The sequence below is a fragment of the Paroedura picta genome, chromosome 3 (assembly GCF_049243985.1).
Source record: "Paroedura picta isolate Pp20150507F chromosome 3, Ppicta_v3.0, whole genome shotgun sequence".
Lineage (NCBI taxonomy): Eukaryota > Metazoa > Chordata > Lepidosauria > Squamata > Gekkonidae > Paroedura > Paroedura picta.
In genome coordinates this window covers 177,167,669-177,193,281 of record NC_135371.1, presented here as the reverse complement: position 1 = coordinate 177,193,281, position 25,613 = coordinate 177,167,669, and the positions used below count along the sequence as shown (strand labels likewise).

Sequence of the window (25,613 nt, the reverse complement as noted above, 5' to 3'; positions counted from 1 at the left end):
CAGGAAGGTAGCAAAGAAGAGAGTCCTCCTGCAACGTATTCATCCAAAACTGGCAGCCATTTGTAGAGTACAGGAATCAGGTTAAACCAGAGGAAAATGGAGGGCTACAAGGCCTGGAGCGTTCTGCCGGTCCTGCTGCTGAGGCCACCCACAGCATCCCGCCAGCCACTCCTTTGCGGCTCTCACCTCGACTGCGCCGAACCATCTCCTGGCGAGCACCTATGATGCCCAGAATGGCTTCCTCCAGCCGGGCTTTCATGTCCAGAGACTTCTTGAAAGTCAGGCTGTTGATGCGCTCCAAGGTCTTCTTGCCCTGCAGAGAACAGCCAGAAGCAGAGGTTCAGAGGGAAGGGCAAGGATGGGCTGACGAATGCCCCAGAGGCAGCCGTTCGGGGCAGGATGGGAAGGCCTGTCTGGCTGAAGGTCTCCCACAGGGGCACTCAGCGCCAGGACTCTTGGGACGGCTCAACTCGGCTCATTCTGAACTCTGAGCCGGGGAGAGACTAGGGCTGAAGAAGCCACCTGGATGGTCCCCAACATCATCCTAGAGTGGGAAGGGGCCATGAAGGCCATCTAGTCCACCCCCTGCTCAGGGCAGGATCAGCCTCCAGCATCCAGGAGAAGGATCTGTCCAGCCGCTGCTTGAAGACCGCCAGTGAGGGGGAGCTCCCCACCTCTTTAGGGAGTTGATTCCACTGCTGAACTACTCTGTGAAAAATGTTCTCCTGATATCTAGTTTAAACCAATTACCGTGGGTCCTCTCCTCTGCTGCCAACAGAAGCTGCTCCCTGCCCTTCTCCAAGGGACCACCTTGTGGATACTTAAAGAGAGGCATCCTGTTCCACAGGCCCTCAGGTTCTTCTCCTACCGTGCGCTAATTTAGCTTTCCCCAGGTGTTGTTCTCCCACCCTGATGCCAGCAGGTGAAGGGCAGGAGGGGAACTCAAGGGTCAGGACCTTGTACTCAAAGCAGGAGACGCAGAGGTAGAGGAGGTCCAGGAGGCGAGTCACTTGCAAGGGAGAGAGGTCAGCCAGCCAGTGATGCAGCAGAGCCCCATCAGCATTCTTCAGCACCCAGAGGAGACAGGCCAGCAGGGTGCGGCTCACCTCGGCGGAGAGCATGCTGTGCTGGCGGGGAGGCTGCAAAGGGAAGCAGGGCTCCAGGCTCAGAGCGGGATCAGGAGAGAGACAGCCCCCCCGCCCCCGCCTTGCACTGGCTCTGTCTGCAGGGTTCATGGCAAACGCCTGGCAGGAGCATCCTGCAGCTCCCTATGCCTTTGGGGGAGGACCAGGAAGAAGCATCCTGATCTGGGCTGTGAGAAGAGGTGGGTCTCTCTGTCTTTCCCTCTCTGCATTGGCTTTTAAAATGGTTGACGTGCCTTCACCATAATGCTGCTCTAGGGATTGAGTGTAGCCACCATCACCACCCTGAAGACGAAGTTTTCTAAAATGCGTGGCCATCCTGGGTTGGAGTCCTGCCACTGGGTGGGGTTTGCAAAAGAGCCATTTCCTACTGGATGTACAGACTTCCTTACAGGCAGGATCCCAGTTTATGGAGTGTCCTAATCCTCTGAAAACCCACCTTTGCTAGGGGCAGGTGGCTCTGCTCTCCACACACTCCACCCCCCAGATCCGCAAACACTTACCACCGACGGCATCTGGAACTGGCTGGGCCGGTGAGAGTGAGGCAGCGGAGAGCCAGCAATGGCCATGGCAACAGAGTGGCTGATGGTGCCGCCTTCCCCATCTCCGTCCTCCGCCAGGACAGAGGCCAGCCGCCCCCGCTGGCTGTGGGTCTCTGCAAAGGAGAACTGGTGGCGAGTGCAGGCAAACCCAGCCCCCTCCCCAGCTTCCAGACGCAGGCATGGCCGGGAATACCATAATAAATATCTTACAACAAAACGGTTCCTAAAATGATGCGGAGGCCATTTTCCAGTTGACATTTGGGCCAGGGCTTTTCATGGGCAAGAGACGGATTCCACAGCAGTGGCCTCTGGTGCTGTGAGGCTGCTGTCCAAGGACGCTGGGAGGGTCTATCCCTGTCTATCCCACTGCTCCCCCCCACCCCGCCAAAGGTGCTCCCCTGTGTCCTTACCAGTGCAGTCAGAGAGCCGGGGCAGGGCATCCATCATGATGCCAATCAGCGGCAAGTACAGCTGGGCCACCTGCGCTCGCACAGCGCTGTCTGCATAGCGGGGGTCCAAGTCATGGCTGTTCAAGAGGTTGTGCAGGGCCCCGACAGCCTTTTTGTGCAGGAAGAAAGCCCTGAGATGGAGAAGAGGGCTGCAACGTCAGAAACGGCGGGCTGGCAACATCCCCTTGGGGGCTGAGCCCTCACAGACATGGGCTGCCACATCCAGCCTCACTCCAGCCTCACTCTGCCCTGTTCACTGGCCCTTTCTCTCCACATCCAAGGCCTGGGGGCTGGCAGAAATGCTGGGCGTGGGAATGCCTTTTTTCGTTGCTGTTTCAGACCCTGGCATCAAGGGCAGATTCCCGTCTCCACCTGGGTGCACAGTGACTCCGGAGCCAAACTTACCCCTCAGCATCTGGCTCCAGGATGAGCGCCAACTCCCTCAGCAACAGCCCGGCCAGGAAGTGCTGCTGCCGGAAGGCCACCGAGAGCTCAAACATGTTGGCCACACGTTGGTCCTGAGTGTGGCTGGAGAAGGCTGACCCCTGGGAAATGAGAGGCCACTGAGCAGACACTCGTCTCTAAGGCTGGCCAGGCCTGCCCTCCCCGCCAGACCACAAACAGAAGGCCCTATGCTCTCGACGGATCCAACTGTACCCACTGCTGTTCTGGAAAGGTGGAGAGAGGGTGTGTGAAAAGACACGCAAGATCCCCCCCCTCCAAAAAGCATGAAGGATTGGTCTCGCAAGCCCTTTTCTTTGAAACGTCCTGTGTCTGACCTCTCCCTCTCTTTCTCTCTCTGGCAGGGAAAACTTTCCCCAGATTCCTGGGGACGGCAGCTTCTCTGTAGGGACTAACGGCGACATAGTTACCCACTTGCTCAGTCTGTGGCTACCCTCCTGTTACTCTTCGCAGCCAGCCTTGGCTCCCACCCCTCTGAAGGACTTTGTGTCCTCTGTCAACTTCGCCACTGCCCTCCTCACCCTGAGCCCCCGGTGGCCCATTAATGGACAGGGTATCCTGCCCCATGTCAACTCCCCCAGGTCTGGGCTCCAGGCCTGAATGTTTATTGGGGGACTCCCGGCCTGGAGGTGCATTGCTCCTGGCCACCCCTCCCTTTGGGGGCTCTTTGTACCTTCGCCTGGCCTCCCAGCAGTGGCTTGGCTTTTGGTACGCGAAATGCTTAGCTTAGCCGTTTTCGCACCTGCTACTGAGCCACACCAGCCGGCTCTGCTTCTCACACCCTCTTGGATCAAACAGTCCTTCCTTGGGAACAGGTTCCCCGCACAGCTTTGGGGGCGGGGCCCCGAGTCGACATCTACTCTGGCTCATGTCAATGCAGCCTAACCCGTTTTGCCCCAATGCCTGGGACTCCTGTTTGTTGCTGACAAGGGGAGCTTTTGGAGCCAAGTGTCTTGTTGCTTTTCAAAGGGCTGCACAGGGCTCAGTTGGATGGGGACTGAGGAGACATGCCGCCTTCTTGAGCCAGAATGGCCCTTGGGGTTGGGGGGTGGGTGGAGTTGTTTGCCTCAGCTTGGCAAAAGGGCCTGCAAATGTCCACTGGTGTGGCATGCTGATGGTGGCTTCCTAAGCACCCTTGCAAAGGACCCAGCACCCTTGCTGGAGGCCCAGAACTGCTCCCCTCGTTCTGGCCACTTACCTGAGAAGTTGCTGAGGAGACCGATGGGGAGGGGGAGGCAGGTGGCGAGAGGCCGCTGCAAGGCAGGTTCAGCGTGACGTAATGCTCATGGCTGCAAACAATGCGGATGAAGTCCATCCTCAGGGCCACGAGAGTGTTGGGGTTCTGGCTGGCCAGGAGACGGTTGCTGACCTAGAGCAGAGGGAGGTGGCTGCAGAGCCCCACCAGGGCCACACCACCCCCCTGCAAAGGAGGAGGCATTTTCCCTCCCTTTGGCTGCCTCAACCCACGGTGGTTGCAGCAGAACCCACAAGCTCAGAAGTGGCCGGAGGAGTGTGCTTTGCAGGCTCAGAGCCCTCAAGTCACTAGCAGAGGGTGTCTGTCTCCCCTCCTCTGGCCTTCCCCTTTCTCACAGGTGACAAATGAGGTCCCCAACAGTGGGACCGGAATTGGGGTCCCAGAAGCCCAGCCCAGCCCGCCCAGCACCCAGGCCAGAGACTGCCCAGGCAATTCCTAGTTCTCACTGGTAGTTGTGCAAGCCCACGAGTGTGGCATCCACTGCTGGGAACAATGGCCAGCCTGGGAGAGACAGACAGACAGACAGACAGACAGACCCCCCCTCCTCCATTACCTGCTTGTAATAGGAGCGTAGGAGGAGAAAAACAAAGCCCCGGTCCATGAGTGAGAGCAGGTCATTGAGGAAGAAGGCCAGGTGGCTGTTGAGCTGTTCCATCAGCTCCACGTCCTGGGGCGGGGGAGGGAGGGGGGGGGGAGAATCAGGTGGCTGCCTAAGGAGGTGGTGAGCTCCCCCTCACTGGCAGTCTTCAAGCAAAGGTTGGATGCACACTCTTCTTGGATGCTTTAGGATGCTTAGGGCTGAGCCTGCATTGAGCAGGGGGTTGGACTAGATGGCCTGCATGGCCCCTTCCCACTCTATGATTCTGTGATTCTGACTGCCCCCCCTCCAGCCAGCGAGTGCTGGCTGGGCACGACAGAGGCACCCTCAGCCAACTCAACCAGCAGGGAGTCTGCTGCACAAGGCCACACCCCTCGGGAGGTCTCTTGGCTGGCAGGGCAGTTGGAATCATAGAGTTGGAAGGGACCTCCAGGGTCATCTAGCCCAACCCTCTGCAGGAACTCCCAACTAACTACCCACCCACAGAGACCCCAGTTTCATACCCCCCCCCCCAAATCTCCAGAATCCAGCCCGGTCTGAAGGAAATTCACCACAGGGGCAAGCTTGGAGGGGGTGAGGGGGCAGCAAACAGAGCAGGGGGGCGGAATGGGCCAGGTTCTGATTGACATGGCTCACGCAGTAGAATTGTGCCCACAGGGTGTTTTCCTGTTGGGCTTTCGTGTAGTGATTCTCTTTCCTTTCCTATATCCTTTTATTATATACATTTTTACAGCTAATGGCAATGTGGGCTTTGCTTCCTCTTTCAGATACAAGGGTTTTGCTTCATTGCCTTTAAAGAGGGTTCCAGAGGGAAGTTCTGGAGAAACCAATACCTGGGTTGTCCCCAAAAGGTGACCTCCCTCCCCAGCATTTGGGGGGGGGGGGGGCGGGAGAGAGAAAGCCTGCCCCTCAGAGGAGTGCTCCTGCTTGCTCTGACCCAGCGACTCCTCCCTGGGCCACCAGATGTCTAACAAGCCCTTGTGCCAGGAGGGGGGGGGTGGAGGGGAGGGCAAGCAGCCAAGAGGAGAGTCGCACCCACCTTCTGGCAACGGCTGGCGATCTCTCCACTGAGGGCACACACCAGGGCTGAGATGTCATCCACAAAACGGCTGGAGAAGCGCACCTTGCGAGGAGCTTCTAGCTTGTCACAAAGGGACAGATGGTGAGCCATGCTCTTCACCTGCAAGAAGAGGAAACTAAGGCCAACTGGCTACGGCTTCTGCAAAGGGCTTGGCAGGAGAAGACAGCCGGGGAAGCTTTATGTGTCCTGCAGAAATCGGGGGGGGGGGGGGTTTGACCTGCCCAACCTCACAAAACCTTCTCAAGCCACAAGCGTGAAGATAAAGGAACTTTCTTTCCTTCTGAGCACACCGCCAGAGAATCCACAGCACAGATCAGAAACAGACCGTTTAAAAGCCACTTGCTCACTGGCCTTGGTATTTTAAGACAATTCAGTTTCATAGAGACCTTATCAATGCTACTGACTCACTGGCTGATGGGGAAGACACACTTTTCTGTGTTTGTACCCTGAGAGCTCTCTGCTAACTTCTTTCATTTATGAGACTGACTTTAAAATCGCAGCTTCCTCTTCTGTCGGGCACAACATTTGAAAATGTAAGTGGTACATTTGTAAGTCTGCCTTTCCTTTCCTCCAAGGAGCCCTGGGAGGACTAGATTGGCCTCCCCCCACCTCCCCCAACAATGCAGTTAGGCAGGGATTCGAACCCGGGGCGTCCCTCAGGCCCCAGGCTGGGTTCAAGCTGAGGACCACCAGGCACGGTGTCTTCTGGGTCGGTGTTTCCCCATGCAGAAGGAGAATTGTGGGTGGGGGTGCAGAGGCAGGAGCTGCTCTGGGGTGGAGGGGGGCACATGCCAAGAGGTCAGTGGCTGCACGGCCGCCCCAGAAGGAAGAGTGGGCGCTCCGCCGGCAGGGGCAGTCTGCCCCCCACCAAGCAGCTGCTGTTGCTGAGCCCGGCAGGAGGCTTCCCAGCCAGGGCACCTGCTGGAGGCACAGTGGACCATGGGGATCCCTGGTTAGCCCCACGGAAGCTCAGCAGGCAAGGAAGCGTCCTACCGGCCCCACACCTTTTCTGAAACAGGCAGGAAAGACGGTGGGGAGAGTCACAGGGGACAGCGGGAGAGGAGCATGGCCCGCAGGAGAAGAGCGGAGCATGGCCGGGGGCGGACTAGGAGATGCCTAGGAGGCAGAGGCGGCGGGGATGGGGCAGATGAAGACCAGCTGGCCAGGAAAGGCCCTGAGAAGAGAGGAAGGGGGCCATGGAGGAAGTGGGCCATGGGGGCCTTGCCTAAGGCGAGGCAAGCAGGCCTGCTGGGGCAAACCTGGTGAGCCTGCTCTGCGGCAGAGGCACCCCTCAGCCCCCCGGTGCCCTACAGGAGCAAAGGCGGGCGGTGTGAACAGGTGTGTGTCTTGGCAACCACGTGAACTTGGAGGAGCACCACAAAGTCCCAGTGAGTCCCCACTGCTGGCCACGGAAGGCACTCACGGTGTCCTGCTGCCCCCTAGTGGGGCCACGAGGATCTATTTCTTGTCTGGTTACGTTTGTCATGTTCTGCCTGCTGTAACCGCAGTTATAACAGGATAAACACAGGACGGTCTCAGATAGCTCAGAACAAGAAAGAAAGACCTATCCTTATGGCATCAAACACTAATAAAGAACGTTTTCAAAAAAATGTCCTTTCTTGAGTGCCAAGTCGGATTTCCTGCCTCCCCCTTCCCATCCACGGGGGACGTGACCCAACCAGAAGACGTGCCCTTGTGCAGTCAGGGGACCTCTTCAGAGGCAGCCATGATGGATGCGGGGCTTGGCCAAGGACTAGCACTCTGCCCAGGCAGAGAGCAGCAGCAGCAGCAGCAGCAGCAGCAAGGGACATACCATTAGCTGGAAGAAGAACCACGCTTGCTGGATGGCTGCTTCTCGCACAGCACTGGTGCTCACCACCCACTGCAGGGCCAGCTCTTCGTGAAGCAGCTGGAAGAGAGACAGCACCGGGGGGGGGTTGAATAGGAAGCACATAAAGCCCCTGCTCTCTGGTCAGCCACAGCTGGGCCCCGCTGGAGCTGCCAACCTGTTCATGTCAAGAGAAGGAAGAGGCTCCAGGAGGCAACCCTCCACCCCATGTCATCCCCTCCCGCCCCCCCAGGATCCCTAGAGAAGGCACCCCCACTCTGGGCTGGCCCAGGCAGACACTGCAAGCCCACAGACTGCCCCAAACCGCTGAAGCAGGGCAGGAAACGGGGCCGGATCTCTGGTTTGCAGCACCTGCCATGCTCCCAGAGATTTCTGTGAAGTCACCCGTTCCCTTCTGCAGAGGCGGATCCCTCCTGGGGGCCACTGCGGCCCACCCTTCCCACTCAGCTCAAGCCTGATCCACACCAGGCCCCAAAGAGCCAGAGAGTGCAGAGTGAGTCACACTGTCAGTGTGGGAAGGAGTCCCCCCCTCCCCGGCTTTCTGTACACAGACAGATGGAAGGGGAAAACACAGACAGAGACAGACAGACAGACAGACAGACAGACAGACAGACAGACAGACAGACAGACAGACATTAACTCTGACCACCTGCCACCCTTCTTTCGACTTCTCTAAACATTACAAGAAAGTGTTCTCAGAACAGAACAGTCCATGTTCGCTTACTTTTCTGTAAGAGTTTGGTAAGAGATTTTACCCATGCCCAAATCACTGAAGGAAGGACCAGAGAAATGCCAACTAAAGACCATTTTGGCCTGAGCACAGTTACTAAAAAGTCACCATGGGTCCTAGGCTGCCCTCCCTACAGGGAGTCTGGGGCAGCCACCACCTCTGCTTGGGAAGCCCCCCCACGCCAACTCCCTGCCAATGCTTCTCCAACTGCAGCTCGGGGGGTTGGATGGAGAGGAACAGCCAGCTACGGCAGGCGTTATGACTAGATGCACCAGGCCACCCAAGAAGCAGGGCAGCCTACCTCAGAAGGGGGGCATCGAGTGGGCTTTCAGGAGGCCTGAGGCTCAGCCAGAGCTGCCCCCAGCCAGGACAGCCACGTGGCACATCCTCAGGCAACCAAGTCTTGGCTGCCCCCTGCAGCTTCCAGCTCAGGTGCATTTGGGAAGAGTTCCACAGCATTCAACGGAAGCCCCTTCCTAGCCAGAGTACCACTTAGGCCTGCCTTCTGGGGCAACAATTCTGACCCACCGGCCAGGCCCTCTCTACCTTTTTGGATGATGGCCTCATCGGGGTGACAGGTGCAAGAGTGGAGCTCTCAAGATAGGAGGAGAGACGGTGAGGCATCCGGCCCGCAGCCTGCAAGAGGAGGAGGAGGAGGAGGAGGAGGAGGAGGAGGAGGAGGAGGAAAAGCAAGAGACAGTCGAGAAGATAAGAGGGCAGCGCGGGAGAGAGGGTGAGTTGCTCAGAACGGGAGGGAGGGGGGCACTGGCCGAGACACCCGGCCTGATGTACACACCCCTCCCAGGAGAGAGCTCTGCACCAGAAAGGGAGCAGCCAGGAGGGGAGAAGGCAGAAGAGACGGATGGGGGAGCTCAACAGACAGACAGGCCAGGCTGGTTTCTACACCCCCCCCCTCTCCCCCTTCAGTGGGAGCCACTTGTTCAGTCGATCCCTGCCCACGCTCTTCCAAAGCACCCAAAGGCATTCCCGGAGGAGATCAGGAATTTTAAAAAATCCCCTCCTACCCCATCCTGCTGCCTATCTGCCACATTGCCCAGACATTTGGAAGAAAAGGAACTTGTACCCTGTTTTTTCTCATCCCAGAGCGGCTTCCAATCACCTTCCCTTCCCACAGCAGGCACCCTGTGGGGCTGAGATAGCTCTGAGACAGACCCAGGGTCACCCAGCTGGAAGCATGAGGAGGAGGAGGAGGAGTGGGGGATCAAGCCTGCCTCTCTAGGCAGAGGCTGTAGCTCTTAACCCCCCTGCCCACCCCCCTGCAGCAAACTGGTGTCCAGGGGAAGGAACTGGGGCTGCTTTAAATCATCCCTTGCAAATCAGGCCAAGAAGGGAAGCTGCTATTTCCCAGTGAGTGGCCTTGGATTTTGCAAGACTGAACTCCATCTCCCACCAAAGACAGTCCGAGGCACAAGGAGTTGGGGGGGGGGGGCGACATCCATGAAGTCTTTTGCCCAAACCCTCTAGCACCCCCCCCCACACACACACACAGTATGGAGTCAAATCCACTGCTCAGTCCGTCCCCCCACCTGGCCAGGGAGATCTGTTTCCTTCCCTTCCTCCCAATGGGGGAGCAGCCCCCCACAGTGGGGCCTCATTCTGAAGCTCTGCCCCTCGCCCGGGAATCTCTGAGACCAGCATCCCCTCCTGCCTGTCCCAGACCTTTTGGAAAACCTCCTTTCGAATGGCCACCAGCCAGGAGGAGCAAGTCCATGAGCAAAGCCCAGACCAAGGCCCACGGAGCAGAGAGACCCCCCCTGCCCAACAGAGAGTGGTGTGCAGGGGAGGGAGAGCACCTGTTTTGGGTCTGAACTGGAGTCCGGGAGGTGTCTGCGGAGCACATTCTTTGGACCTCCAGGGGCATAAGCCGAGTTGACCCAGGAGTGCGAGCGGTCAATCCCCTGCACAGAGAGGAAAAGGGGGATGCATTCGTGGGAGGAAAGCCCAGAGGACCAATTCCCCCCACCCACGAAAACCCCAACTCTAGCAGTGGAGGGAGCAGGCATTTCCTCTGGGAGCCGAAGCTACCCTGCGAGCCAGCAGCCCCCAAGCTGAGCCGGTGGCACTGAAGATTTCCCCCTCCAAACGGTCATTCCGGAAGCAGGACACAGAAGCCCGTCCTTTCCATCCCTGGGCCCCTAAGGAGGTGGACCCTGCCGCCTCTGGGAACAGTAGGGGGCTGGAAATGAGGATGTCAGTGGGTCATTTCAGAGGGTCGGCAGAACAGACTCTGTCCCATTCCTGGCTGAAGAACCCTGCGCGTCCCCGCAATGCCCACTGTCCTTTGACCAGACGTCCTGGAGACTTCTCTTCATCCAGCACTGGGTGGTCTCAGTTGGCCAAAGGATGGGGAGAAAGGGAGGCCAGGCCCTCTGCACCAGTTGGCCGGTCACCACCAGCACGGAGGAGGAGAAATCCTTCTCTGTCCAAGACACGTCCTATGCACTGGAGGAGGCCTCTGGGTGCCACTCTTCAGCAAGCAGCTCCACCACACCATTTGGCCTAACCCAGTGCTCAGAGAGCCATTTCTGTGCCGGGCCCTGGAGGGATGCCCAGACCTGCTAGTGCTGCGTACCTTGCTGCTGCCATCTTTAGGGGGTTCCTCAGGGGAGCCGGGGGAGGTGGCCAGGTCTGGGTTGCTGCTGCTGATGCTTTTGGAGCGGGAGAGGTTGAGGCTGGCGGGACGCCCACTTGTGTGGGACAAAGTGGCACATGGAACGGAGACGGTGTGTGGTGGCGGCCCAGTCTCTGCAGGAGGCACACAGGAACAGAGAGAGACTACCACACAGTGTTCCAGGTGTGGTCTGACCAGTGTCGTATACAATGGGACTATGACATCTTGTGATTTTGATGTGATGCCCCTGTTGATACAGCCCAAAACGGCATTCGCCCTTTTTACCGCTGTATCACACTGCCTGCTCATGTTTAGTTTACAATCCACAAGTACTCCAAGGTCTCGTTCACACACAATGTTACCTAGAAGCATATCCCCCATCCAATAGGCATGCTTTTCATTTTTCTGACCCAGATGCAGAACTTTACACTTTATTAAATTGCATCTTGTTCTCATTTGGGGGAGCTTGATCTGTTTAGCCTAGAGAGGAGACGACTGAGAGGGGATCTGAGAACCATCTTCAAATATTTAAAAGGCTGCCATATAGAGGATGGAGCAGAGTTGTTTTCTCTTGCCCTGGAGGGGCGGACCAGAATCAATGGGATGAAATTAGGATGCTTTAGGATGCTTCGGGCTGATTTATTTATCGGGCTGATTTATTTATTTATTGATCCTGCGTTGAGCAGGGGGTTGGGCTAGATGGCCTGTATGGCCCCTTCCAACTCTAAGATTCTATGATTCTATGAAATTAATTCAAAAGAAATTCAGTCTAAACATGAGGAAGAAGTTCCTGACAGTTAGAGCGGTTTCTTAGTGGAACAGGCTTCCTCGGGAGGTGGTGGGTTCTCCATCTTGGGAGATTTTTAAACAGAGGCTGGAGAGCCATCTGACGGAGAGGCTGATTCTTTGAAGGCTCATGGGGGCAGCAGGTTACAGTGGATGAGCGATAGGGCTGTGAGTGTCCTGCACAGTGCAGGGGGTTGGACTAGATGACCCAGGAGGTACCTTCCAACCCCATGATTCTATGATTCTAGGTTTATAAGCTGTGGAAGATACCCCAACTAAGAAAACCAACAGCCAAACAAGACAAACTAGTGGAACCCTGAGCAAAATGGAAGTTAGGTGGGAGGAAAATTTCCAAAGGTCTACTATTAAACATGAAAGACATACTGAAGGTCCTTTTCTGAGGAACCAAGATAGGGATGGAAGTCCTCATCCCCTGGCAAGAAATCACTGGGTGTCATTGACCTGAAACTGCAGTCCATGTTGTGGGCTTTCTGGGCAGGCACAGTTTGGGGACTGTGGCGGGGGGCAGGCAAGCCTCAGAGGAATTTCAAGAACTTTCCAGGAGACAAGGAATGCCCCCCTCCCTCCCTCCCTCCCTCCCTCCCTCCCTCCCTCCCTTTGGTGCCTTCCTGGCAAAATGGACACAACACACAGAGGGCGAGCGCTCACTTCCTAGGTCCTCTCTATGCTGCAGTCAGAGGCCCCGAGAGCTAACAAGAGGGAGGGAATGTACACCTGCACACAAGACCACTCAGGGCACCACAGCTACACTGCCAGCAGCCGTTTTCACTGCTGTGGCTTCTGTGCAGTTCCACACTAGGGGACGGGCAATCTGATTTCCGGGAGGGGACTGTGCAGCACTCAGGAGAAGAGGCTCCGTAGGACTGCCTGGCCAACAGCAGTTCCAGGACTCACGTTGGCATTCCTGGGGGGGGGGGGTAGAAACGATGGGCCAAGGAGCCACCCTGCAGAGGCCTTCCTGTGGCACACCCTGGAGGGAAGTGGCAGAAGATGCCTGTGCTCCAAGGGCATGAGCCAAGGGGGGCACAGCAGCCAGCTCTGAACACAGAGAGGCAGCATGGACCAGGTGACAGAGAGCTGAGGCCCTCTCTTGGAACTCAACGACAAATAAAGATATGTTGACATTTACAACAACCTTGTGTTCTTTGCACACAGACTAGAACAAACTGTGCCTTCCATCTGAAGAACAGAAGTTGTGTTCAGTAGAATGGGCAGAAAACAAACCCATTGTCAGGCTCATGCCCTGGATCACAGGGAACTGGGAGGCTATCCTGGAAGAAATGCCAGACGAGGGTGAAGGGCCAGCCTATCTGACTGGATTTTAAGGAGAGCTGGCTTACAACGCAGCCCTTTGAAATGAACAATTCCGGCCATGACACAAAGTGTGCTGTACGGTCAGCCCCTAGAGCCATTCTTGAGCCACAATCCGCTAACCAACAGGCTGGACGGAGGAACTAAGAGATGCAGAAATGCCTGTCCTGTAAGCCCAAGACAGCCCTGCTCCATCCGAGAGGAGGATGCTGCTGCTTTCACCAACTTTGTATTTCACAGTCTTAGTACAATCCTAATTATACATCTCCTGCTGTTCCTATTGCACTGATACATTTTGTACGGCTGTGCCAAGAGGGGCACTTTTAGAAATCCAGTCAATCGATCAAGTCTCAGTCAGAAAGGTGAAGTACAAATAAAGTAAGTCACCACTAAAGTAATAAAATAAGTGGCTCAAAGGTAGCTCAAAAGCACCAGGACTGGGAGGGTCTTTGGATCTTCCCCCACAGCATCTGTCTCAGTTTTAAGCAGCTAATCCTTAATGAAGGAGAAGGGGAGAATTAACTCCAGCATTCCCAAAATCCCAGCCCGCCAGACAAAGTAGTGCAGCCACCTTCCCACTGGCACAGGTCCCTGGGATACCGACAGACTCAGCCGCAACCCTGGGGGAACGTAACTGAGGGGGACTCAGGCCCCTGGGGGAAAGGCACATCTGCTCTCTCTCTCTCTCTCTCTCTCTCACACACACACACAGCAGGTTACCTGGCAAGCCTGGATCCATCACAGGCAGGTGGAAGACGTAAAAGATGTAGGAGGACAAGAGATGGTTCCGGCCCTGCTGGTCATGGCTGCCCTCCAGGCTCTTGTGGATCTGGTTCACCATCACGGCCATGGCTTCAAAGGCAGCACGGCCCATGTTCACTGCCAGGAGGGGGAGAGAGAGAGGAGCAAACCTCCACGGCTGCACCCAAGGGAAGGCCAGGGTCGGGGGGGGGGTGGAGGGGAAGGGTGGGCTTCTTACCCACCCTGCTTCTTCTCCATGGAAGGAGGGCCTTTTGAATGCGTTGCCCCGCCCACGAAGCAAAATCTTTCAATGGGTGACTCACAGGTACTTGAGTAATGTAAAGAACAAATCTAGCCATTGTCTGAGAACCAATTTCAGGTGCAGAACACAGCAGTCCTGACCCTCCCTGGTTCCCTCCGCTCCCCCCGCTGCAAGGGGGCCAGGGAGCCAAACCCAACAGAAGGGCCGGCTAAGTGGAGCTCCAAGTGGGCAGACGCACTCATGTTGCCCACGGGCAGGAGCTGGGGCAGCAAGAGGGTGAGGGTGGCGGCAGGAGGGTGTGTGTGTGTGTGTGTGTGTGTGTGTGGGTGTGTGTGTAGACTGACCTGTCTGCCCTCCAATGACAGGCGGATGCACCATCAGCTGGATGAGCTTGTTGAGGGTCTGGTGGCTGAAGGCGACGAGGGGCTGAAGGCCGGCCACGCGGAGGTTGCCCACGCTCGCCTTCAGCTCAGACTCCAAGTTGTTCTCTGTCAGGGTCACGTCTTTCAGTCGGAAGGGAAAGGAGTACTCCTCCAGGACGTGGGTCAGGGTGAAGAACCTGTCCAGAAATGGGTCCTGCCCAGACAAAGGACAAACCCATCTGCCTTGGGCCCCGAAATCCCCTCAGCGGTCGGAACCAGCCCTCTGAACTCCCCCGTGAGACGGCAAGAGGCCGCTGAGAAACTGGGGCTGCCACACGCCCTCCGGCCAATGGAGGCCCATGGCCAGCTTGGTGTCACGATTAAAGAGCGGCAGAATCTAATCTGGAGAGCCTGATCCCCCCCCCCCGCGCCTCCCCATGCAAGCCAGTCCCAGTTCTCTCAGAGCTTTCTCAGCCCTGTTGTGGGGGGACGAAGGGAAGGTGGTTGGAAGCAGCTCTGGGGCTCCTCCGGGTCGTGAAAAGCAGGATACAAAAAGCAACTCTTCTTCAGCTCCAGAGGAAGAAAAGGGTCCACAGAAGGTTCCGGACCCCCATTGTTTCAACACAGCAGTTCCCCACCCAGTGCCGACCAACTGTGTTTTACGGAGGTGGGCAGGGAGAGGATTGGCTCTTCAGCAGCAGCAGACACTGCAGCACGGCCAGACTGAATGCCCCAGCTGGGACGCGATTTTAAACAATTTGCTGGTCTTAAAAGGCAGCCTGTTAAGTGGAGCTTCTGCTTGGATTGTTGAAGAGTCCCTATGACTGTTCTGTATGGCCTCTGTGGCCGGCCCCTCCTCCTGTGGCAGCCCTTGGGAACTCGTGCCCTCTGCCCCGGGTTCCAGTTCCACAGACGGCTGGGGACCCCCGAAACAGCAGAACAGAGTGATCAAGAACCCGTTTTTTGTCTTCTTCAGACAGAAGCTCCAATAGAAAAGAACTGGCATTCAATTGGCCAAAGTGTTCAAGGGTACTGCATAAGAAAACGTCAAATGGGTTTTGCACCCTCTTCAGGCCTCAGTGGAGAGGAGAGTAGCCAGTAAAGGAGTAAGACAACCTGCAGGCAACGTGCAAGCACCCTCCACCAGGTGCTCAGGCTCCCCCCTCCCCCGTGCTTAGTGGGACCTCCACAGCCATCGCCCCTCCCCTCTCACCTGGGTGTGGACGGAGGAGACAGCTACCAGCTCCACGCTAAAGACCCCTTTGTGGTTGTCCACCCACTTCATGCCTGGAAGCTGGACCTGCAGAGGAAGAGGGGAGAGCCGGGGGGTCACTGGGACCATCCCCTCCCCCGCCAATGCCAACGTCAAGGGACTCTGTCCTCCGAGGCCAACCCCACAGAGCTGTGCTGCGTCCACATGGTGCAAAATCGGGGCTTCTGCACAGAAAATTGGAGCATGGGTCCGACAGCAGGAATGGAGGGTGACAGCAAAGGCCTGACCAGACCTCAGAATCCGGAGGCCACAAATATCACGCCCAAAGCAGAGGGCTGGGCACTGACCCCTTTTTGTTCCATGGGCGTAGCAGCAAGAGGGCTTCAGGCGGGCAGAGGCAGCCTCCGCAGGCCACCCTCCCTGCGACAACACGCCTTGCGGCTAGCCTTGCCACGCCCTGGCGCTGGACCATCCTGCAGCCTGGCAATCCTCCCCTCCCCCCACAGCTGAGAGGGGACCCAAAGCTCAACGGCCCTCACAGGGGGGAAGCTGGGGGGGGGGGTGGAACGACCATAGTGCCTCCGTTCTGAGGCTCTGCCCTGCCCCCAGGGGCTGTGTCTGCAGCAGGACCCCCATGCCTCTTCCACGGGGGCTGCCCCTCGTAAAGTCCAAGGGAAGGGGGGCCACTTACATCAGGGGTGAGCACGGAGTAGCTGGCTGGGGGCTTGTCCACTGAAACTGGGAGGCAGAAGCGGCCCGTCCGCAGGCGCCCGTGCAGCATGAGGGGGATCCACTGTGCAGACAGGAGAAAGGCTGAGCCGGAGGGCACCTCCTGCCCACCCCCTTCATTCCGTGCCACACCTCACTCTGCCCACTTGCCAGCCTTGCAGGCTCAACTGCACCAAGCAGAAGGTCCAGAGGGTCCAGAGTCCCCCCTGCAGCCCTGGAAGTGAATTCAGGCCGTTGCCCCGCAAGACAGAGGTCTGTTGGGCTCGCTGGAAAGGCTGCCTTCTCTGACCGGCTGCTGCCCTCCCAAGAGAGAGCCTTGTGTGTCCATCCAGGAGACCCAGGATGGAGTCGGGAACATTTGGCTGAACCGGGGGCCCCCAGAGCCCTGCGGTCACTCACCGTGTAGCCGACCGGCGTCTCCAGAGGGGTGTTCTGCTTATGCTGACAGCTCACGTGGTAAAAGGTGAACAGGAGGTGGTGGTTGTCCGTCAGGTTGGCTGGGATCTTCAGTTTGAACTCCTCATAGAACTCTGGGGACCTATTTGGAGGTGGGCAGGTGAGCTCTGATGGAAGCTGCGTTGGACAGCCCCAGGTCTCCTGGCCTGTTAGCAAGAGCTTGGGGGGGGGGGGAGACCACCAGCCACTTCCCTGAGCAACTCAGCCTGGTGGAAGGCCTTGTTGGTCACCAGGGCAGCCACCCTAGATCCCAGCCTACCCACTGACTGCCCCAACACCACAAGAGCTTAAACTCACTTGTTATGGTACACCACTGCAGTGTAGGCTTCTTTTACAAACTCACTGCAACTTGATTTTCCAAAGATTACCTGAAGTGTTGGGAAAGAGAGAGGAAGTATCGGGCAGGGAGAGGGAAAGGGACGAGGGGTCCAGCTGGCTGTAGGGAGGGGGGATGGAGGCTGAGGGAGGACATGGCCATCCAAGGACAGGGGTTTCACAGTGTTTGTATTGCCTGCCATAAATGCCAGGGGGTCTCCTTAACACACCCACTGCCCATTCTTTCCCCACCAACCACACTGAAGTTCTGCAGGCCAGCAGACAGAACTAGACAGCAAGTTTCCTTTCTGCCCCAGGGAGGAGAGGCAGGTCTCACTCTTGGTCCCGCCAGGAGGAGAGGAGGGAGGGGGCGCTGTGAAGCCCCCGAGAGCAAATCAGAGACTGAGCCCTCTGGCCCCCTCCCAGATTTCCACAGGATGCCTGTTAGGAGGCCCCCTGGGCACTTGGCTAGGCCCACTTCTGTCCTAAAGCCCACCCCCACGCCCCAATTTCTGACTTCCTCCAGTTCTGTTCCTTGGTGATGCAGGCCAGGCCAAGAGGCAGCAACTGACCCAAAGACCCCCCTGGGCCTCTTGGCAGACCAAGGCTCTCAAGCCGCCCAGCCCCGAGAGCTCAAGGGCCGGATATCCCGCCTGGGCTTCAGCCTGGGCTTGTCTGCCTCTATTCTCTCCACGGCACAGTGGGGCTCCTGCCTAGTTCTCCTGTGCGGCTGGCTGAGCCGGAAGAGGTGGCTGTCTGAAGCCTGCCCAGCGGGGCCTCCTCAAAACAGTGGCATGGAGACTTCGCCCTGGAACACCGACTCCCTTGGCCCGATGGAGCCCTGAAATGTATCCTCACCGGGAGCTGCCTGGTGCCCAATCAGGGTCCCCCAGGAAGGCCTGCTTAGGCTGGCACCAGGGCCCAGGCGGGGTCTCAGGCGGGGAGAGGGCTTTCCCACCCCCTCCGGCCTGATCTTTCCAGCTGAGGATGGAGCCTGGTCAGGACATTCTGCAGGCTGAGTAGAGACTCTGCCACGCCACGGCCCCTCCCCCAAGGGCTCCGCTGGAAAAGGGGGACGGGGTCACAGGAAGCCAAAAACGGGGGAGGAGAGGATGGCCCCAAACGTGTCTTTTCACAAACAGAGCAGGAAACCACAGTGACAGGAGGGACAGTCCAGCCTCGTCCACGTTCCCCCCAGGGCCCTCGGGGAAGCACCAGAAGCCCACCTGGAGGGGCGGCCCGGAGGGGCCTGCCCCACTCACCGGCAAGGCCTGCCTGGGGTCCTCGCTGGCCATCAACTGCAGCTTCACCGCAATGTTCCTCACGGAGCCCTGGCGGCTGCTGAAGTTCAGGCTTTGGGGATAAACGTAGAGCAGATTCCTGGAAGGGAAGGAAGACCTTGGGCACAGCCACAGCAAGAACACCTGCTCAGGCTCTGGGGCGGATGGTCGTCCCCCCCCCCCAGCAGGGGCAGGGAAACACTCCCTACTCCCTACGCTGCCACGCCAGGGTGCTCCGCTGAGCACACCCGAGGGCGGAGTGGTCCTCAGCCCCAACTAGCTCCTGGAGTCCTGGGCCATGCCACCCTCTTCTGTGCTTCTACGAGCGCTCGCACCCAGCCCCAGGAACGGAACACAGGGACACCCACAGGGGCCCTATTCTGAAGGAGATGAGGGATCATCAAGGTCCGTGCTGCCGATTGGGACTGGCAGCCGCTCCCCTGGGTCTCTCTTTCCCTCCCATCACCCCCTGCCCAGTCCTTTTCGACCAGTGGAGCAACAGAGCCGCTCCCCTGGGTCTGTCTTTCCCTCCCATCACCCCCTGCCCAGTCCTTTTTGACCAGTGGAGCAACAGAGCCGCTCCCCTGGGTCTGTCTTTCCCTCCCATCACCCCCTGCCCAGTCCTTTTCCACCAGGTTGAGCAACAGAGACCCCACCCTCCCTGAGCATGTCAGAATCCAGAGGGAAGCTGCGTCCTCTTGAAGTCTGGTCGTGACACACGTAGGTCTAATTCAAACCGACCCAGAGTCACTTGGCAGCACCACGCCAGGAGGGGCGGGGCGGGGCGGGGCGGGGCTAAGGCCGGCCATGCCGCAAAGCACAGCGCTGGGCTGCAATGCCCTTGCCGGCCCCCAAGGCAGGGACGGGAGGTGCACCCACCGATAGGTCGTGTGCGGCACGTAGACCTCCCTGATGGGGAACTCCAGGATCTCCTTGGTGGGCCGGACCCGGAGGTCAGGGTAGGGCTGGACATGGAGCAGCTCCGGAGAGAGGCAGTAATGTGGGTTCTCGGGCACCGGCGAAATGTCGATCTTGAGCAGGGCTGTAAGGACACAAATCAGAGGTGCCTCTGGCCGACAGCAGGGAACACAGCAGCATCCTCGTGCAAGGGTGAAAGATGAGGCTGAACAGGCAGCGGGGGAGGAGAACGGAGCACTTTCGGCTTCTGCGCCCTCCACCCCTCCTTCCCGACCAACCCCATGGGATGACGTCTTGTCCTAGGCAGCGGAGCGCCAGGGAAACAGCACAGGGTGCTGGGGCCACAAAGGGGCCCCTTCCAGACAGGGCTGTGGCTCTCACTGAGGGCACCCTCCTCCTCTTGGCCCCCCACCCACCCACCCACCCACACTCTGGCTTACTGGGCACATGAAGCCCCCTGATAGGGAATCAGATGCCCCAACCCCACCCCAGACCACCAGAGTCAGAAGGGTCTCTGGCCGACAGCAGCCTTTTCCGTCACGTCTGCCAGAGATGAGGCTGTCTGGGGCCGTAGGTGAGGGTCAGCAGCCTCAGGCCAGAAGGAATCACAGAATCATAGAATCTCCACCTGAAGCAACCGGGTGACAGCGGGCTTCCCGGCCGCGGAAGGAGCGGGAGGTGGGGGTGAAGGGAATAGTGAGCCAGGAGGGACTCGGGGGGGGGGGGGGAGAAACACACACACACACACGCGCGCACACACATACCCCAGTGCCAAGAGGGGGGAGGACAACTTGCTGCCAGGCACTGGGTAGTGGCAGCAGCTGGCCAATGGCTGCCTCAGGCCTCCTAGAGCTCCCCCCCGCCCACCCCCACCCAAAATGCTAGAGAGCAAGGACAAAACACGGTGCCATTTCCAAAAGGCACCTCTCCTTCCTAACGTGACAGTTCAGATTAAGAGCCTCCTATAAGTCAGGGCTGCTGGAGAAGACCCCTTGGGACTCCAGCCCCATGGAGGGAGGGAGGGAGGGAGGGAGGGAGGGAGGGAGGGAGGGGGAGGCATCTGCACAGCCACCTGCCACTCTCCCCCTAAAGCTTCCTGAACAGCTGCTCAGGAAGTGGTCACACCCACCTCTGCCGGTTTGGGCTTGGATCTGGTCACCATGGAGATGTCCCTCTCTAGGCACCGCTGCACCCCGGGAAGCTCCAGCTCTGTGGCCAGAGAACCGGCTACAGAACAGGCTGAAGGGGGTCAGCACTCCCCCCCCTTACCCGTGATTGGCCGGAGCCTCCGCAGGACAGACGAGGGCCGCCTCATATCTGCCAGGAACTTGTACAAGTCCTCGTCGCTGAGACGGTCGGCCTCCTGAAAGGAGGGGAGGAGGAAGAGGGAAACGGGATTTGGAACTACAGTGAGGGGCCGGGAGTCACAGAGGAAGCCGGCTGCGGCTGGAGGAGACCCAGCACGGCCTCTCCACAAGTCCTGACAAGTCTTCCCCTGATGACTTGGCCTGACCGCATTCGAGAGGGGCTACTAAGAACCCCTTGACCTAGCCCAAAGAAGAACCAGCAGATGGGGCAGGAAAGCCGCGACTCTCACCCAAACCAGGAAGGACGAGTGCTTCAGGGAGCAAAGTGCATGAAGATGCACCTTCCCAGTCCCTCTGGTGTGACCAAAGATGCTCACAGCCACCATGCTCTTTTTCTTCTGGGACAGTTGGGCCCAGAGGTGGCACGTTGGCTTCTCCCGCCCCCCCCCCCCATCAGATCCTGGAGGCTTCTCATCTCTGGCCTGGCTGTGTTCACTTCCCCTGTTGCCCCCCACCCCAAAAATGCCTTATGCAAGGAGCCCTCACAGGCTACCCTGCAGCCTGGACTGTCTACAGCACGGTCAGCAGAACAGGTGGCTGTTTGGGCCCCCCCAGCCTCCCACGCCTCCTCCCGTGCGGAGCAGGAAGAGGCCAGCACTCGGCTTCAGACCCCCTCGCCCGCCGGGGAGGGAAAAGCACCCCCTCTTCACGCCAGGAGGCCAGACGGCAGCTCTCCCAGGAGCGCTCCAAAGGTACAGAAGTCCCCAACAATGAGGCTGCCCTTTAGCCCAGGTGGCATGCCCAGAGCCCCCCACCTGCTTGAAGAAATTGGTGACAGTGAGCGTTGCTGGGCGGAAGTTGCTGAAGCTGCGCGTCTCCTCCCCGCTTGTGCTCATGCGCTCATGTGCTTTCCTCTTGCGCTCATTCCAGGTGCCTCTGCGCTCTAGGATGAAGATGTGCCCACCATGAGACATTGGGAGGTGTTCTCACAGCATGCAAACCCGCCAGCCCCACTGGTCCCCCCCGGCACAAACCCCACAGAAGGGGCAAGGCTCGGGGCTCTCCTCAAACCAGGGGCCATGTCAGCCCAGAAAATATTATAGTTTCCTACGGATTTACAGAGGATGTTAACCAAGGTGCTGCCTCCCTCCCTCCCTCCCTGTTTCACACCTGTGGCACAGAGATTTGCTAAGGCACATGGTGGGGAGGTCCAGAGAGGCAACCGAAGCATCATGAACACAAAACCCAGCAGCGGCGCCAGAGAGCTCCCAGCAGGGCAGCAGGGGTGCTCCTCGTGGTGTCCCACTTACCACCCTCTGATTCCGGAGCCTCCCTCTCCAGCAGGCCGGCACTGCTGATGATGTTCAGGAGGTGGATGGCGGTCCAGGCAAAGGGCATGCGGTACTGCCCCAGGCGCAAGCAGAACTGCTCCGCAGCCCCACGCAGCTTCTCCACCTTCTCCTTGTTCTGGCAGCACACAGGAGAGGCACCCCTGTCACTGAGGCAGATCTTGGCCACACAGCACAGACCACATCCACCCCCACCCCAGCAGTAATCCAGGGACAACCAGTGAGATTTCTAAGGGGGAAGAAGGGAGGAAACCACTCAGTGAGGCAGGAGGCTGGACTGGAGGAACCCTCTCTGGTCTGATCTTGGCATGGCTCTTTTGAAACCCTTATCAAGGACAGGCTCAGCCTCTATGCCCTTTTGTTGGCCTTCCAGAGGATCCAAGTGGCTACTGTGTGAGAAGACGGGAGGCTGGAGTAGATAAACCCTCCCTGGCCTGACCCAGCAGGGCTCTTCTGAGGGTCTTCTCAGGGGAAGGCCTCGGCCTCCCTGCCCTGTGGCTGGCCCTGCAGAGGAACTGGCTGGCCCCTGGGTGAGACGGGAGGCTGGACTGGAGGGATCCTCCCTGGCCTACCCAGCAGGGCTCTTCTGAGGGTCTTCTCAGGGGAAGGCCTCAGCCTCTCTGCCCTGTGGCTGGCCCTGCAGAGGAACTGGCTGGCCCCTGGGGGAGAAGGGAGGCTGGACTGGAGGGACCCTCCCTGGCCTGACCCAGCAGGGCTCTCTGAGGGTCTTCTCAGGGGAAGGCCTCGGCCTTTCTGCCCTGTGGCTGGCCCTGCAGAGGAACTGGCTGGCCCCTGGGGGAGAAGGGAGGCTGGACTGGAGGGACCCTCCCTGGCCTGACCCAGCAGGGCTCTTCTGAGGGTCTTCTCAGGGGAAGGCCTCGGCCTCCCTGCCCTGTGGCTGGCCCTGCAGAGGAACTGGCTGGCCCCTGGGGGAGAAGGGAGGCTGGACTGGAGGGACCCTCCCTGGCCTGACCCAGCAGGGCTCTCTGAGGGTCTTCTCAGGGGAAGGCCTCGGCCTCTCTGCCCTGTGGCTGGCCCTGCAGAGGAACTGGCTGGCCCCTGGGTGAGATGGGAGGCTGGACTGGAGGGACCCTCCCTGGCCCGTTCCAGCAGGGCTCTTCTGAGGGTCTTCTCAGGGGAAGGCCTCGGCCTCTCTGCCCTGTGGGTGGCCCTGCAGAGGAACTGGCTGGCCCCTGGGTGAGATGGGAGGCTGGACTGGAGGGACCCTCCCTGGCCTGACCCAGCAGGGCTCTCTGAGGGTCTTCTCAGGGGAAGGCCTCGGCCTCTCTGCCCTGTGGCTGGCCCTGCAGAGGAACTGGCTGGCCCCTGGGTGAGATGGGAGGCTGGACTGGAGGGACCCTCCCTGGCCCGTTCCAGCAGGGCTCTTCTGAGGGTCTTCTCAGGGGAAGGCCTCAGCCTCTCTGCCCTGTGGCTGGCCCTGCAGAGGAACCGGCTGGCCCCTGGGTGAGATGGGAGGCTGGACTGGAGGGACCCTCCCTGGCCCGTTCCAGCAGGGCTCTTCTGAGGGTCTTCTCAGGGGAAGGCCTTGGCATCTCTCTGCCCTGCTGTTGGACCTCCAGAGGAACTGGTTGGCCTCTGTATGAGACGGGAGGCTGGACCAGACAGACCCTCACTGCTTTGATCCAGCAGGGCAGTTTTCATGTTACTGACCTGTTTGCCGGCCGCCCAGAGGAGCTAACTGACTACCATGAGAGACAGGATGCTGGACTAGATGGACCCTCCCTGGTCTGACCCAGCAGGGCTCTTCTGAGGTTCTGATGTAGCCGTGCCCCAGACCTCCCTCAGACAGAACCTCGTGTGATCCGCCCCCTCTGCCCACACTCTGCATGACTCTCCCCCCGTTACCTTTGCGGCCTCCGCCTCCTTCAGGACCATGTATGGCTCACAGCATTCGCTGATGTCGCCCTGTTGCAGAACCTTCTCCAGCTGCACAAGGAGAGGGAAAGCCAGTTACTGGCAAGGAGACGCACCCCCCCCCCACACACACACATCTTTCTTCCCCCACAAGGTTGGCTCCGCGGGTTCAAGGCTGCTCTCCCCCAAGCTCCCTCCCACAGTGAGGAATGATGAGCCCTTAAGGGGATGCTCATCTTCCGCACTCAAGCCAGCCTTCTTTCTTTGGCAGCCCACCCCAAGCCCATCTCCAGGGCCCAAATGAACACCTGTCCAAGCCAACACTCCTCCCCCGTCAGAGGGGAAGAAGTCTTTTCAAGGTGGAGGCAACCTCAGCCCCACCCCATAATTTAACAAGGGCAGCAGCATGGGGGGAGGAGGCGATGTGGGGGGGGGGGCTGGACCTGTGGCTGACCCTCCAGACCTCTCCTGGCCCTGCCCAGCAGAGCTTGAGAACCACCCTGAGCCTCATCTTGCTCCTGGCCACCCCGGGATCTGCACCCCTCAGCCCCTTCTCCTGACACCCCTGCTCTCATTGTTGCCCACGATGCATGCCAACAGGGAACAGCTGCAGATGGCCAGGGTGGAGGACTGCAGAAGAAGTGGGGGACTGCATGGGGCAGAGGACCACCCATGCCCTATCTGGGGTGGCAAATACAGGAGCAAAAAACTGGTCATTTTCTGCACTTGCATGGACACAGAAGCCACAGACAGCGCCTCCTACTCCCCCCCCCCCCACAGAGCCAGGCTGGACCGAGCGGCCTCACGGGCAAGGCAGGTAGACGCCCAAGGGACAGAGTTGGATCGAGCATCTCACCTTGATGACCAAGAATATGTCTGGAGACGGGTGCGAGAGTGAAAAGACAGCGGAACGAGCGAGCGTGGAGATGGCTGAGTGGGCGCCGGGGACTCGCAGAAGGCTCTTCACGTGCTCCGAATTGAGATCGAAATAAAAATTCTCAGAAATCTACAGAAAGGGGTGGAGAGGAGGCGGGTGGGTGGGGAAGGCATGTTTCCACACGGCCTTGTGACCCATGAGCCACCGCAGCAGCCCCCTCCTTGGGTTGGGAGAGAGACCTGAGCCCACCGGACGTGGCCTTCTGGGTGTGTGCCACGTGAGCAGCTCTTGAGCCAGGGCTCCCCACCCCGGCCAAGCCAAGCGGGATCTGGACACCGCACCCGTTTTTCCTGCTTTCCACCGCAAGCACCCTGGCTGCCCACTGCCCCACCTGATTCCAGCGGAAAGGCCCAGCGGCTCTGATCCACGCCAGGGAAGCCCCAAAGTACCTTCTTCTTCTCTTTCACATCATACAGCGCCAGAGACCCAAATATGGGCTCGATCTCGATCTCAAACCTGCTCCAGGAAAGGGGGTGAGAGAGGGGGCGTCTTTCACAGGAGAGCTCGGAGAGGGAAAAGGCCGTTTCTGCTGCAGCAGCTCTGCCACAGCCCCCCCCCCCCCCCGAGTGCAACCCAGCAAAACAGAGCGCTGGACCCTGGGGGCTCCCTTTCCAGCGGTGACTTACTTCAGAGACAAGCATTTCACCAGGACCCGCTGGCCAAAGTGCTCCTTGGGAACCTCTGGGATGCTGCAGCGTTCCACCGCCTCCTCCTAAGGGGCAAAAGGCGAGGGGACCCCCACATCGTCAGAAACTCACTCTAAGCTGCTGGGCAACCACCGGCCCTGGGGGGCGCCCAGTGTGTGTGCCCAAGGCCAAACCCATCAGAAGAAGAGTTTGGTTTTACATATAGCCTGCCTGCTTTTCACTTCCAAAAGGAGTCTCAAAGCGGCTCACAATCACCTTCCCTTCCTCTCCCCGCAACAGATACCCTGTGAGGCAGGTGGAGCTGAGAGAGCTCTGAGAGAACTACACCTTGCCCAAGGTCACCCAACAGTCCTCATGTGAGGTG

The 25,613-nt window shown here is 58.8% G+C and overlaps 1 protein-coding gene across 11 annotated transcripts in view; it reads right to left on the bottom strand.

Moving 5' to 3' along the window:
• The window catches only part of DOCK6 (dedicator of cytokinesis 6), a 66,910-nt gene that overhangs the window by 23,857 nt on the left and 17,440 nt on the right, over positions 1–25,613 (bottom strand). For 9 of the 11 annotated variants that reach the window (XR_013229698.1, XM_077329975.1, XM_077329976.1 and 6 more), the window contains 27 exons: positions 25,229–25,314; positions 24,992–25,058; positions 24,522–24,671; positions 23,657–23,737; positions 21,752–21,908; positions 21,257–21,384; positions 20,404–20,497; positions 19,096–19,258; positions 18,199–18,316; positions 16,919–16,989; positions 16,565–16,703; positions 16,128–16,229; positions 15,437–15,523; positions 14,206–14,437; positions 13,579–13,737; positions 10,702–10,874; positions 9,923–10,027; positions 8,655–8,744; positions 7,343–7,438; positions 5,488–5,628; positions 4,404–4,517; positions 3,794–3,964; positions 2,539–2,678; positions 2,095–2,264; positions 1,646–1,797; positions 957–1,139; positions 187–313 (listed from right to left, as the gene is read on the bottom strand). Coding sequence is in view for 10 of the 11 variants with exons in the window: in XM_077329975.1 (XP_077186090.1) it covers positions 187–313; positions 957–1,139; positions 1,646–1,797; positions 2,095–2,264; positions 2,539–2,678; positions 3,794–3,964; positions 4,404–4,517; positions 5,488–5,628; positions 7,343–7,438; positions 8,655–8,744; positions 9,923–10,027; positions 10,702–10,874; positions 13,579–13,737; positions 14,206–14,437; positions 15,437–15,523; positions 16,128–16,229; positions 16,565–16,703; positions 16,919–16,989; positions 18,199–18,316; positions 19,096–19,258; positions 20,404–20,497; positions 21,257–21,384; positions 21,752–21,908; positions 23,657–23,737; positions 24,522–24,671; positions 24,992–25,058; positions 25,229–25,314 (3,496 nt within the window). In the remaining variant the exon portion in view is untranslated. The remainder of the gene's footprint in view (positions 1–186; positions 314–956; positions 1,140–1,645; positions 1,798–2,094; positions 2,265–2,538; positions 2,679–3,793; positions 3,965–4,403; positions 4,518–5,487; positions 5,629–7,342; positions 7,439–8,654; positions 8,745–9,922; positions 10,028–10,701; positions 10,875–13,578; positions 13,738–14,205; positions 14,438–15,436; positions 15,524–16,127; positions 16,230–16,564; positions 16,704–16,918; positions 16,990–18,198; positions 18,317–19,095; positions 19,259–20,403; positions 20,498–21,256; positions 21,385–21,751; positions 21,909–23,656; positions 23,738–24,521; positions 24,672–24,991; positions 25,059–25,228; positions 25,315–25,613) is intronic. The other 2 variants (XM_077329979.1, XM_077329977.1) reach the window with 2 other exon arrangements.